Source organism: Psammomys obesus, unplaced genomic scaffold, assembly GCF_907164565.1.
Source record: "Psammomys obesus unplaced genomic scaffold, mPsaObe1.curated_primary_1811, whole genome shotgun sequence".
NCBI lineage: Eukaryota > Metazoa > Chordata > Mammalia > Rodentia > Muridae > Psammomys > Psammomys obesus.
Window position 1 is genome coordinate 15,909,157 of NW_026585895.1, and position 13,809 is coordinate 15,922,965.

A 13,809-nucleotide genomic window follows, 5' to 3' on the forward strand; every position below is an offset into this window, starting at 1 on the left:
TCCAGGTTAGTATAGAACTAGGGAGAAAGGAAGAGATGTTACCAGCTGGGGCTCCTTGAAGCCCAAAACATGGTGAAAAAGATGCTTCCCTTTCAACCCAGCACACCTCCCCGCATCCTGTAAGTGTTTGTAGAAACATTCAGACTCACCTAGATATTTATCCGTGTGCCACCCCGATATTCTTTTGCACACTGATGGAGGCTGTGTTCTCTGTTAGGTTTTCCTACCATTTATATCTTGATGGTCCGCTTGATGCTCGTAATTGGCTACACACTGTTCTGTGCTATGGCTGTCTGTTGATTTTACAGTCAGAGAGTAGGCATGTTTCCACCTGAGCCCCATAAAGCATAACCCTGATAAGCAGTGCAAACACTGTGTGCTTCTAAGAGGCACGGATGGCAACTGCTTTCCATCTTCCTGTTTTATATGGAACAGCTGTGCCGGACGTAACTCTGTGCGGTTGACGAGACTTGATTTGGGTCTTCCCGACAGACATTTATTGTCTGTGTGCTTTTAACTGTTGTTGTCATTCAACCTGGAATTTAAGACGACTGAAAGCTGAAACATCTTTAGAGCAGTGCTTAGTCATTTGTATGAAGAGACTGTTTGGAATTCATGTACACAAGCTATTATAGATTGCTTTTGGAACCTGGGGTTAGAAGGATACTTGTTTTTCAGGTCCAAGGTCTGGGGTTCCATCCCTAGCATCTCATAAATTGGACAAGATAGCTCACTCTGAAGATTTAGGCAAGAGGATTAGGGGTTCAAGGTCATCTTTGGCTACATAGAAACTTTGAAGCTAGTTCGAGCTGCTGTGTGTACATTCAGAATCAGGTTTCTTGGTAGAAATCTAACATTGGGATTATTTTCTATGTAATATTTCCCTGGGTTTGGATTTAGTTTCCATTCCGCCAAATTAGTGCATTGGATATAAATGTATTGGCTCAGGACACCCCAAGACCAAGTACTCAACACAGAGAAGATTTATTTGTCCCAGAAGGACTAAGGGCATGGGATAGGAGAAAAAGACAAGATAGAGGAAGAGGGAGAAGAGGAAAGGAACAACGGGATGGGGAAGGCATATTTGTGCACTGGGGGTAGGGGCTGACAAAGGACTGCCTCTGGATAAAGAGGAGACGGACGTGGGCCAGAGGAATATGGCAGTTTATAAAGTGAGAAACCCTCCTGTAAGGATGAAGTGTTTAATATTAATTGGGCATGTTAATTAGGTTGATTGCTGAACTTCAATACTTTGATAGGTGGACCTTGACGATCAGCCTCAGGTCAAATAAAGGAATAAACCTTGGTGGCCAGATTTAGGAATATAATCTATTGGGTTTTTGTTTTGTTTGTTTTTTAAGCAAGGCAGAGGGAATGGGTGAGAAGGGCATGGCCTGCTAGAACCATGTTTGCCAGGCCCGGGCTGCCTAGAGTTCTTTCAGGATATCACTCCAGACTGTGTTCCCCGTCATTAATCAAATCTCATTCCTGATGAAAGGTTTACCAGGGTAGCAGTGTTTGCTGTCTTCTTTGAGCATGAAGCTGTTTGATCCAGTAACTAGCCCCTAACTTTGGTAGGTGTCATCTCATTGTAAGAACCAATCTCCTAAGGTGGATCATGCTACCTTAGCTACTTTGCATTTTGTTGTCTTCTTTAAATCCTCCTGTGGACGCTAACCATTTTCCATTAAGGAAAAGTCAGAGGATGCAAGGTTGGATGTCTCTCTTCTGCTGGTTAACTTGCCTTCTGTTTGTAAATACCAGAAATGGGGCCACAAGATGCAGTGAGTGGCTCCATCAGGCCAGAGAAACAGAACCAGTGGGAGACCCAGAGAGAAATTATTGCACAGAGTGGGCACATTCAAATGTAGGGCTGCCTAGGCTAGGCTGGAATCCACAGAGCCAGCACTCACGAAGGCCAGGCTGGGACTCTGACACATGGTAGAAGCTGTTGTTGTCCTGGCTTAGCTTGGAGGGCTTTTTCACTGATTGCATCAGTCCTAGCCAGTTTATCAAGGAGAATTTCCCTCATTTTGATTGTGGGTTTTAATAACATCGACTAAATGCCTTCACAGCCTCACCTAGATTAGCTTTTGATTGAGTGACTGTGGACCGTAGTGTAGACAGGTTGACACAAGAGAACGGAAACTGACTACCACCTTGCTTCTCTGTTTCCTGGGAGACTCTTTCTGGTTCCGGCCCTTAGTTATACTGCCCTCTGGGAGCTACAGTAAGCTGGCAGGGTCATCTTCCTCAGTCCCCACCTGTACTTCTGCAATTAAGTTCCCTGCAGAGTGCAGGCAGTTCTACTCTGCTCCAGAGCCAAACATTATTTTCTTCTTTTCCTTTGGTTTTATGAGAAGGGTATCTTCTCAATTTGTGCTATTCCTCTTACCAGGGCGGAGTGTTCCTATGTTCCCATTGTTCTTCATTAACTGAAGATACATATCAGCTTGGCACCCATTCCAGCAGAAGCTTTAGTTTGAAAAGACAATAGTTGCAAAATTGGATGCTGCTTTCGTGGATGGTAGCTGTTGTCATTCTTCTTTGTCACTCTTACTTGGAGAGATGCCATACTGGAGGATTGATGGGATTAAACCAGAGTAAGAAGTCTAATTGCCTCTGTGTTTTGTGCTGCTTCTTGCGAAAGAACTCCCTGCATTCTCTTTGAAGACACTATACTTTCACGTTGGATTTCCAAAGTTACAAAATTCTTTTGTCTCCACCTGAAGAGCAACATTTATCTTTTCCCGTTGTTTTTTTTTTTTTTTTTGCACAGGAGAAAATGCTAAAGGATTATGAGGAAGTTCTGCAAGGTGTCCTTTAGTGTTCGGAACCACTCATAATTAACTTAGCAATGTGCTCCCTTTCCTCCCAAGCTTTTCTAATCACCTATAGCAAACTCTCAAGTCTTCATCTCTGCTGCCCTTCATGCTCTAGAGAAAGAGATGCCAAGTTTTCTCAGCAATGTGAGCAGGAGTTTAAAAGGTGGTAATAGGAATCACTGAGGAGAAGGATCAAGATTTAGAAGTAGCCACCTACCTGATTAATAGCAATAAGCTTTTTCTCTTCTTGGTGTTTTAATGTGCAATAGCATGGTCAGATGGAAGTCATTTGTAAGTGTGAATTAAAAGGGGGTTTTGTAGACCCAGCACGTCCATAGTTGCAAAATGCTACTCGAAAAGCAAAGTGTGGTCAGGTCTATTGTCTGGCATGGTGAGGCTTATCAAATATGCCTCGCTGATCTTCGCTGATCTTCAGAGAGTTGCAGTGTCCAGAAGGGAAAGTGAAATTGAATAAATTACTTCATCAGTCCTTACCTTGATTACTCATCTTTGTATGCTACATCACCATAAATGTAGTAGCTTCAGGCAGAGACAGTTCTTTCCAAAGTCTCCTGTTTTCTAAAGGTGGGGAATTAGGGAAAGCCTTGGCCTGTTGCTGTCTGGCCTCACACAGCTGCAGTTGCACGGGCTGTCTGAAGACTGTATCTTCATGGGGCCTCATCTGGGCTGTTTGGTCCCCAGAGCCTGCAGAGCCACACAGGATGCTTGTGTGACTCCTCAGCACCTTGGCCACAAATGTTCACGTGACCACAGTAAAGTTGTATGAATGAAGGCATAAGGTACAGATTCACATTATCACCTTTTTTGACCTGCTGCATCAGGTCTGCTTTTCTCTGTCAACCCTGTGCGATGCACTAACCTACTCAGATTCAGGCAGAGGTGCTGGGCTCCAGTTAAGTTACCCAGGCCTCCCTTGAACTTATTCCATAGCCCACATAGGCCTTAAGTAGCTATCTTCTTGGCTTAGCTTCCTGAATAGCTGAGATTACATGTCTTGTTTTAGATTCCATCTTTTGATAGTGCAGTGATGTGATTCTAGAAGAACTCATAGGACCAGGAAAAAAAAAGTTATTATGGGCTTTTTTGGGGGGGGGGTGGGCAAGGGGATGTGTCCTCCATCTGTCTTCTGACCATGACAGTTTACATCTCTGGGGCATATAAACTGCAACCTTGTATTTGTAATACCCACAACATCCTAAAGTCTTTCCTCATGATGCTACCTACCAGGCTCAGCTTCAAATCAAGGGCCCCATCATCTAAACTTGGTCTGAGCACAGAGGAGGCGCTGTGCAGAGGAGAGTCAGTTCCATGGCTCTAGCTCCTTGAATTCTGTTGTGGAGACCTCGATCTGGAGAGACTTGTATTTGCTCTTCACACATAAGAACACTGTTAGTTGGTATAGTGATTCTACATGACAAGATCTCTCGATGGATGGCCTTAGGCTTCTGTGAGGCGACACCTTGGATCTTTCTGAAATCTTCACAAAAGGTCACACAGTTCCACTCTGGGCTCAGCCCTGCCCTGAAGCTCTTTCTTGGTGTGGGAATCATCTGATGCCTGGATGAGTTGGAAATGGGAACCCATCATAGATGTAATTATTTGCTTCTGAGCCCATCTCTCTCCACTCATGTTTTGTCATCTGCAGTGAGCAGAATCCACGTGTGGCCTTTGGTTGTCCTGCCTGGCAGTCTCTTAGCTGGCGCGCTGAGTTTATTATGTACATTTATTTCAGTTGCCTTCTTTGCTCTAGCCGTCTTTATCGTCACCTGCCAAGGTCTGCCTTTCCTGTAGCTTCCAGTAACATTTCCCTTTAAGCTTTCACAAAAAAAAAAAAAAGCTTTCCCAAAACAACAGTAGGCGCTTCATTATCCTGCACTGTTACTGTGTGTTGGGACTTGGAAAGGGCTTGCCTTGACTTGGGGGTAGAGGGGAACTCTTGGCACTTGTCAGCTGTGAAGGGAGCCTGACAGCCACAGAGAACCTGTGTTGCTCTGTTTTTAAGTTACCCAGTGTTGGGTGACTGTTAGGCATCTGTGATGGAGGCCGTTATGTGCGTATTGCTTCCTGCTGCTGTCACTATCAAGCTCCCCATGTATCCACCCCCTGCCTACTAACTTATTTTCTTTTCTTTCTCCATTGTCTATGAACTCCAGCTCATCTGCTGGGGCGTATTACAGAGGCTGTGAACTCATAGACCAAATTTATCCTGCTGTTATAATGTATGTTTAACTGTTCTTTAAGATACATTTCTAAAGTAAAATAGAATTACTTTCTCTCCCTTCTCTTTTCTCCCTGCAGCCTCTCCCAGGTACCCTCCATCCAACCCCTCCCATGTCCCCTACTCTCAAATTGAAATCCTCTTGTTTCTTTGATTATTGTTGCTGCGTAGATATGTATACAGATATAGCCCGCTGAATCTGTTTTTGTTGTCGGTGTGTATATGGTCCAGGGCTGGTGATCACTTTGCATTGGATAATCAATAAGGGAATCACCCTTGGGAGAATCTAAATCTCCCTCCCCCTCCCCCCGCGGTCATTAATGGGCTACAGTTCTTTTTAGTTCTTTGTCTAGGGACCCCACAAAACTTTCTCCCTTCCATGTTAGCATGTCTATGGATATAGGCAGGGTTCTGCTCTTCTTTACACAGCCATTTCTAGGAGAGACTGTTTCACATCAGGCTGTCTAGTGTTCTGGCTCTTAGAGTCTCCATCTCCCCCTGTGTGATGCTCCCTGAGCCATAGATACAGACTGTGAAGTTCATGTCTTCATTCCTGGGGTTGCGCTGCCCAGGTCCCATTGATCCCTGTGTTGTGTCCAGTTGTGTTTTTTTGTTTTGTTTTGTTTTGTTTTGTTTTCTGTGCTGGGTCTCCGTTTGATGTCAAGAGAAAGATTCTTCGATGAGGGGTGACAGCTGCACGTAGTCTCTGGGAATAAGGATACAATTTAGAAAGTAGGAAGGAATAATGCTATGCTATGAAGTTGGAAATGGAAAAATGGGGTAGGGTCTTAAACTGGGTAAGAAGGAGAGAGGTCAATACACAGAGAAAGATGGATGAGGGCAAATAACAGCAAGGTTGTTTGATAAAAGCTGAAGGAATCATATCACTCTCTGTTTACTAAAAATTATACACAGTGCAAATAAGTATATGTGAATGTGCAAACATCTTAAGGAAATTATGCCACGTGGGCTGACAGTGCTCCCCACATGGACCATACAGAGAGTAACAGAAACCCCAGTAGGAGGCATGAGAAACCTCCTTTTGTGTGGTTGATCAAGTGACTCCCAAGACATCATAGACTATTGCCTTTTCTTTGTGAATACCACACATTTCCTCTCCCTTATTGTCTTTTGAAAGATAGTCATCCTGTCTGTAACCCGGCCTTCCAGAGTTTATATGTTGGTTGTAACATACATTGTTTTTGGAAGCAATTAGCTGATTTCCTCCTCTTGGACTGTGATTTGCTAAGAGATATAGGCGCTTTTATTCCTCTTTGATCTAGAACTTGATAGAAAGATATTCATAAAGCTATGTTGACTGGTAAATCAAAATGTGATTTGAAATAAGGCCAAGGCAAGTTAATTTTTTCCCTGAAGCAACATACAGTTTGATTGGTGATCCATCAAAAATAACAAACAGTAGAATGAGGAAAACATATAGACAGAACTACAAATCGGAGGACCAAAAAAAAAAAAAAGGTTCTTAGACTTAAAAAAGAGATTATTGAAGAACGTGGGGAGACACTTCAGGTCAAGGTACATGGCTGGCAAGTGTAAAGCAGCAGAGTGAAGAACCGATGCAATTCCTACATGCCCAGGCTATGGTGTGTCTAAAGGGACACAGTGAAGACTATTTTAGGAACTTTAATGTTAAAATGGCTGGAGTCAATGTCAATCTATAGGTCAGAGTGATAAAGTTCCCGTATGATACACTAGGAAGGCTAATTGAGCGAGAAACCAGAGGCTTGGAGATGAATTCGCATTGTGTTGAGTGGGATAGGGAACATCGATGTTGGAGGGGCCAGAGGCAGTACAAGGTGGTAGCTGAAGAGGTAAAAGATGGAAAGTGCAGCATTTGACAGACTTAGCTGTGAGGGAAAATTAACTATATTAATAAGATTGCCTTTCAGGTCTTGTTATGAGGCAGACATCATGTTGGGAGCTATAGGTGATCATTCCCTTTGGCTACCATGATGGATGTGGTGAGTGTTGCTGTGAGGGAAAAATCTAGAGGTGTTAAACTCAGACAACATTGGAGAAGTGTCAAAATGAGGCTGGTAGTGGAAGATTCTGAAATTCAGTTTTGAAGCATTGCTTTTGTGTTCCTATCTAGCCATGCACTTGGAAATCAGGACTTAGATGCTCTACGCTTTAAAGCTATCCTTCAGTGTAGAAAGGGAAGCTGCAAAAAAGACCTATGGACTCACAGTCACTCCATTTTGTGGCAGCATATAGTGGTGAGAAGCAGCCATGTTTATGGTGAAGAGAGAGAACAGACACAGGCAGAGGAAGATAAAGGCTGGCAGGTAAATTCTGTGAGAACACAGAATGGAGGGAAATTGCAGTACAAGAATGGATCCAGCCATGCCCGCCAAGATGGCTGGGAGTTGGATGTACAGGCTGACCCAGCGTGTTTCCTCAGTGGTGTGCTAAATAGACTGGACCATCAGCCAGAGGAGGGGAGTATGAGGCATGTGAAAATACCAGCTCAGGGAGTCAGCTTAGGTTCCAGGCTGTGTGAGGTGGCAGGCAGGGGAGGACAGTGCTGGGGCCCCCAGGAAGTAGCACAGGCACGACAGAAGGGCTGGGTGCCAGTGTTCAGACAGGGCTGATGCTGGCATTGAGCCCTGGAGACAGTGAAACGCTCACTGCTGAAACCCTACCAAGTCTCGCTGTGTTTGTTAATTTTTGATAACTTAGAAGCCTTGTTGTTTGCCTCAACTATGTTAAAAAGGCAATTAATTAGAAGCAACTTTAATGCTTCTTGTTAGTAGAATGACTGAAAATAGAAATATGCCTTGTGGAGCTTTCTGCTGTTCAGGGGAGGCTGGGTGGACTGAGGTCCCATATGATTTGGGTATAGGACTGAGTCAGGCACATGTAATGTCTGCAGGGAAAGAGAAGCTGAGTTCAGACTTCTCAGTCATAGGGAAGATTATTCCCAGGAGGCTCCAGGACCCAGTGTCTAGAGAGTCTTGTGGCAGTGAAAGGCTCTGAGGGCAGTTGGTAAGTGGCTGGGTGTGCCAGCTGAACATGCATTTTTCTTTTGCTCCTAGTGTGCTAGAGACACGCACATCCATTTCCGTGATCAAATGCCATGCAGAGCAGGTCTCTGTTGGCTCCCTGATCAATTCCTTTTCCTTCCTGGTCTGAAATCAGGGCTGATGTGGAAGCTCGCCCCTTACAAACATGTCAGGGGAACCACTAGAACACTCTGGCCACCTGTCCCACCATTCTGCCCTCTTCTTCCCCTCGCTGCTGTGTTCCGTGGTGTTTGCTCTGGACACCCGGTCAGTGGCCACTGCAGCTGGCCAGTGCGTGCCTCTGCTCCTCCGTCTTTTTCTGTCCCCCTCCCCCACGCCAGTGGGCAGTCAGATCTTTGTTTCCTTTCTGTAATGGCTTGATGGATTGTAGTCATTGGAAGGGAGTTCCCCTCCCCCACCTCTACCTTCCAAAGTCTTTCTCCTAAGTCAGAAGGCCGCTTGTAAAACAAGTGAAACTTAGGCGCTCTGTTTCTATGAGGTAAAAGTTGTTGCTTTGTCCTTATAAAAACTCCCTCCAAGGATGTGATTTCATACAATTGATTTTTTTTTTCCTCTTTACTCGATGTCGCTGTCACATAAAGACACCACGAAACCTGACTTTCAAATTTTACTGTTTTATTTGTTGGAGTGAGCTGGGGACCAGTGCACAGATGAACTCGGGTTTTTATTCCTGATACTGTTCAGTCTGTACTTTCCCTTTATACGTTTTAGAATGCTCTATGTCCTGGTTAAGTTAATGTATATACTGACGGGTTTGTTCAACAACGTAGTTGGCTAAAGGCCCATCCTGTCATAGTTTTCAATATCTGGGACCATAATCCTAGACATTTTGTTTTATCTTTTTCTCTTTCAGCAAATAAAACTAAGAGAGAAGCAGCTAGGGTCTGCAGTACAGCAGACACGAGGGGATGGGCGTTTTCTTCTTGGCACTCAAATTCTGCTTGTAGATTGGAAACTGACAGAGCTCATGAAGGCAGTGCTTGGGGGATAAGGCTTGTTCTGTGTTTCAGAGCATGAGTCTGAGCTGTTTCTTGGAGGAAGGATGTTCCTTTTGTGTAATTTAGTGAGGAATACTAATTTATTGGTGATCCCTTGTTTCTACAATTATTCATAAAGGCAGTGTTTACTTTGGTTTTGGTCTGTGATTTCATTTGTTTTCTCACTTCTTAGTCGAAAATCTGTTTAATAATTGTTACAGCTCCAAATTCCTTTCTTTTAAATGTAGTCATTAACAAATGCCCCTCATCATGATTAGTGTTGCCAGGAAAATTAATTGTATTGTATATGTCAGTGGAGAATTATTTCCTCTTCCTTACCCATTCCTTGGTAGTTTGGAAATGAGCAATCTGTTCTAAACATCCTTAACTGCATTTCAGCATTTATTTCTGTAGTACTTTGCCAGCATCTATAAGAACCATTAAAATTACTAACACGATAATAGGTTTTTGCAGCAACTCAGACTCCAATGCTGAAACATCATTGCTGAGCATGGAGATGCTGCATGGAGTGTCTCAAAGGTGACTTGGTCCCCACCCCCACCTCCTTTGGAGTGGCGAAAATGGCTGCACATTTTAAAAGTTAATTTTAATTATGAATAGATTTTAGTTCTTTTGAATTTTCTTTGTTGGAGCTCAAATCTTTTAGAACAGGCAGTCAGTTTATACATGGTAATCTCAAACCCAGCCCATCTCTGCACGTCTGTTCATGTCTTCATGTTTATATTGACATGTACAGTGCTTACATTCAAAGTGTTCAGTGGTTGCTGCTCTTTGTTTAATGGCATGCCTGTGATATGGCTGAATGGTTTCCATTGTAGAAACCATTTATCATCACATCATAGACGTACGAGTGTGTGTGTGTGCGTGTGGGGTGTGTGTGTGTGTGTGTGTGTGTGTGTGTGTGTGTGCGTGCGTGTAAGGGTAAGCTAGAAGACAATTATGGGTGTCATTTCTTAAATAATACCCACATTTTTTTTTAAAGACAGGATCTCTTACTGACCTAGAGCTACCTAAATAGACTAGGCTGGCTTGCCATACAGCCTCAGGGATCTACCCATCTTCATCTCCTCAGCACTGGGATTGCGTACACCCCCAAGCAGGGCTGTTTTTACACAAGTGCTGGGGATTGAACTTAGGTCCTTGTGAATACAAGGCAGAAACTCTTACCATCTGGATCTCTCCCCACCTCTGTATCACAGACTTCCAGAATCCTCTTTGGATATTTTCTAGACAGCTTCTTTCTGATTTCAGTGACATATGGAGAATAAGAGTCTGATGCTGCTCTTCACCTTCTTTCTCCTGTGCTCTCTTCCTCTCTCCTGCTCTTCCCCTCTCCTGCTCTTCCCCTCGCTCTGTCAGGGCGCTCCCTTCCTCCACCATGTCTTTCTCTTCCTCTCCTCACTCTCTCTCCTACCCTGCCCAGAGATGGTCCCTGTGATTCCCTCTTCCCCTCCCCTTAATAAAACCTTCTACGTGGAAAAAAAAAAAAGAAAGAAACTGATGCTTTGTTTCTTCTTTGCTTTTTTGTTTGTTTTGTTTTGTTTTGTTTTGTTTAACCCCAGCAGTTACTTGTTCTTGGGTCACTTTCTGGGCCTTCCTCTTCACATTTGTAAAATGAAGGGGCTGAGCTCATGGTCTCTAAGCTCCCTTTCCACTTGAAGTTCCTCTGAGACAGTGAGCCACCTGCTGTTGGGTTCACATGTTCATCTGCAGCACTGCTTTGCCAAATTACATCTCAAATTGCCATAGTCAGCAGCTCCTTCTCCACTTTCAGAGTGGAGAATCCTCTCCCTTTAAAAGCTTTTCCTTACCAAGCACAGCACATTTGGAAAGCGCGTCCTATGAATTATATCATACCCTGACACCCTGTGTCCCCAAGTGCAGTAACAGAGGAAGCCTAATTATGACAGCCAGGTTGGGGATGAAGAGGCTCTATTTGTCATCTCACAGGTGTCAGATGTACTAATAAGCGTGTTAGGAGTAGTCTAAGGCTGTTTTGTTTTGCTCAAGTAGGCTGGATAGAATCCTGGAATTCAGGTATGCTGTCAGGGTCTGAAAAAGAGCAACGTGACAATGGATGAGGATTCCCTCTGTGGATGTAGGTTTTAGATCGCTGATACTCTGGCCTAATGTGCTTCATCAGGTGCCCAGATTTCTCGGCCTTCACTCCGTCAGCAGTCAGCAGCTTGGGTGCATGTCCTCAGGCAGTTTTGAAACTTGGCACATGACTTTTTGTGCATGGTAACTAATAAAGTTGCTAATGCATGTGAAAAATGCAGTCCATATTTAATGGATCACGTGGGCGGCAGTCTTAAAAATGTTTTGTTCTACCTTCGATACTTATACTTACGCATTTCAAGAACCCAGTAGTTTTGGGAGGATGCTGAGGTGGAGGTCTTCACGTTGTAGGGTCCCTTGGTGTGTTAGCTTCCATTGTGTGTGGACTGAGAGCCACTTAGGTTACTGCTTTCAGAGTCTTGTGCATCTGCTGTATAAACCAGGCAGCAGGTCCAGGGAGGGCTGTGCTCAGCCAGCCAGTGAGAATACGGCTTATCTTGACTTCAGGTAAGGCGAGTTCCCGGGTCAAGCGGCCACCTCCATAAAACTGAAGATGGAGACTGGGAGTGGAGTGATGATGAGATGGATGAGAAGACTGAGGAAGGGAGAGCAGCTGCCTCCCAAGAGAAGGTACACAACCCTGATCACCACTAGCCAATGTGCATTGTGTTTCTGGTGTATCTCATGTGTTTTAATGGACGTGTAATTGTTTTTGCAGTCACGAAGAGTGAAAGAAGAAAACCCAGAGGTGAGGACTGGTAATTATGTATGTATGCTTGTATGTATTTGCATATTTATTTATTCCCCCATTAGGCATCAGGGTTGGGTCTGTTTGGGAGACAGTCCTCAAAATCTCACGGAGTAAGAGAGAAAGGAAAGGCAATTAGAGTTTATTGGTTTTGATTCTGTCCGAGTTTTCATGGCCTGATTAGAGTGTGGTGGATTACCCAGAATTCTCTCTGAGCCTCTGCGCTCCCCTTGCTGTGGGATGATCATAGCACTTATGAGGTAGCCAAGAAGACGGTTGAATCACATGGAAACACACTCAGTGGAATCTTTGGCCTTCACAGGGAAATAATTATTTCTAGCTCATAGTGTTCAGTTTTGAGAAAATACTGAAAATATACAGATAAAATTTGCCTCGTTCTTTAATTTGTGGAAAAAAAAAAGACATTGAAGTGCAAGGAACTCCAGGTTGAATCTCTGACCTTTCAACTGTGCTGGCTGAGTTAGGTAAGCAAGAAACCCGTTTTCATGACTTCTCTGAGAGCTGGTCATTTTTCTTAAAAAATAAGATCTTTTTTTTTTTTTTACTTTCTTCCTTCATCTGATTAATTATTCTAATGCCTAATGATGATTATAGCATACTAATACTCATAGAGGAAATTTGAGAATATTTAAATAGCTCCCAGTGTTTCACTGACAGTAATTAATACATACCTTGCTAAAGCCTCATTACAAAACTGGAAAACTGTGGCCTAGAAATGATACCCACCTAGACTTCTTCTTCTTCTGTTTTTAATTAGCAGACAGTTCCTTTTGGTTGAGTGAAGCGCCATCTTTCATTGGGTTTGAAGCAGCAATAGCTAGCTGTGCTTTTAGCAAACCTGTGGCAGAGCCACAGGGCCCCGTGTCCCCTGGCCTTTCCAACCACCCTGCTCTCTTCATCTCCCCGTGGTGAGAGGGTCCTGCTGTCATTGCTCAGGTACTTGGCCGCCAACGTTGGCTCTCCTTCAGATCCTGCCTTCTTTCCTGCTCGTTCTTTGAACCACTCTCTCAGTTTCCTACTTACAACAATGAACTTTGCTCTAGGATGTTGTTCTTCTCCGTAGGAGTAGCGGTGGAGCCCCCACAACGGGACGCCCTGGGTTGTGTTGTGTTGGGATGGTATAACAAACTCTACCCTCTCTTGGCCACATTCCCACTGTGACTAGAGGAGAACACAGAGTTCAGGTTTTTTCATTTTGCATCTGAGACTCTCTGTAATTGAAAGTGTGAGTCCTGCTTAGATGTAGAACAAGTGAAGATGCTTCAAGCACCGTCATTGACTCAAAAAGTGTTGCAGTTCAGTTGTCTTTGTCCAGAAAACGAGGGCAGTATTTTATTTATATGTATGTCCCCTTTGGAGACTGACTGTACCCTTTGTGTTTGTTGCTAACATGAATATCCAGGCACTACAGTGAAAACATAAAATGGAGGAATGAATAGGTCATAATATTTATATGGTCAGAATGGGGATAAAAGATCAGAGGATGTTATATGTAGTTGAAGGGAAGTTCAGCCAAAGCTGCTCAGATACTGCCGGGTTTAGCCAGTGAGATGTGGCATTTTACGAGTGCCCTGCTTGTGAGCGGCTGTGTGCCATCCTCGGCAGGCTAAGGAGTCCATGGAGGCATCACAGCAGCTGTCACAGAAAGTCAAGGGGTCTGAGGAGCTGTTTGTCTGTGGGGCACAGAGGGAGAAGTATCTCTTGGGCCACATTTAGAGGTTCTACCTTGTAAAGAATTTTCACTTTGGACACTTAAGCTCTCAGAGTTCTCACTAGTTAGCTTGAAACTCATAACCCAGCACTTTGAAAAATTGGCCCAGTTTTTTTTTTTTTTTAAATATGATCTTCTGGGAAACTTACCCACTAGTAATTAATA

General features: G+C 43.9%; 1 protein-coding gene across 1 annotated transcript in view; it reads left to right on the top strand.

The window, feature by feature from the left end:
* The window catches only part of Stk39 (serine/threonine kinase 39), a 203,374-nt gene that overhangs the window by 71,399 nt on the left and 118,166 nt on the right, over positions 1-13,809 (top strand). Inside the window, exons 10-11 of the mRNA XM_055600610.1 lie at positions 11,672-11,794; positions 11,883-11,912. Coding sequence (XP_055456585.1) covers positions 11,672-11,794; positions 11,883-11,912 — 153 coding nt within the window. The remainder of the gene's footprint in view (positions 1-11,671; positions 11,795-11,882; positions 11,913-13,809) is intronic.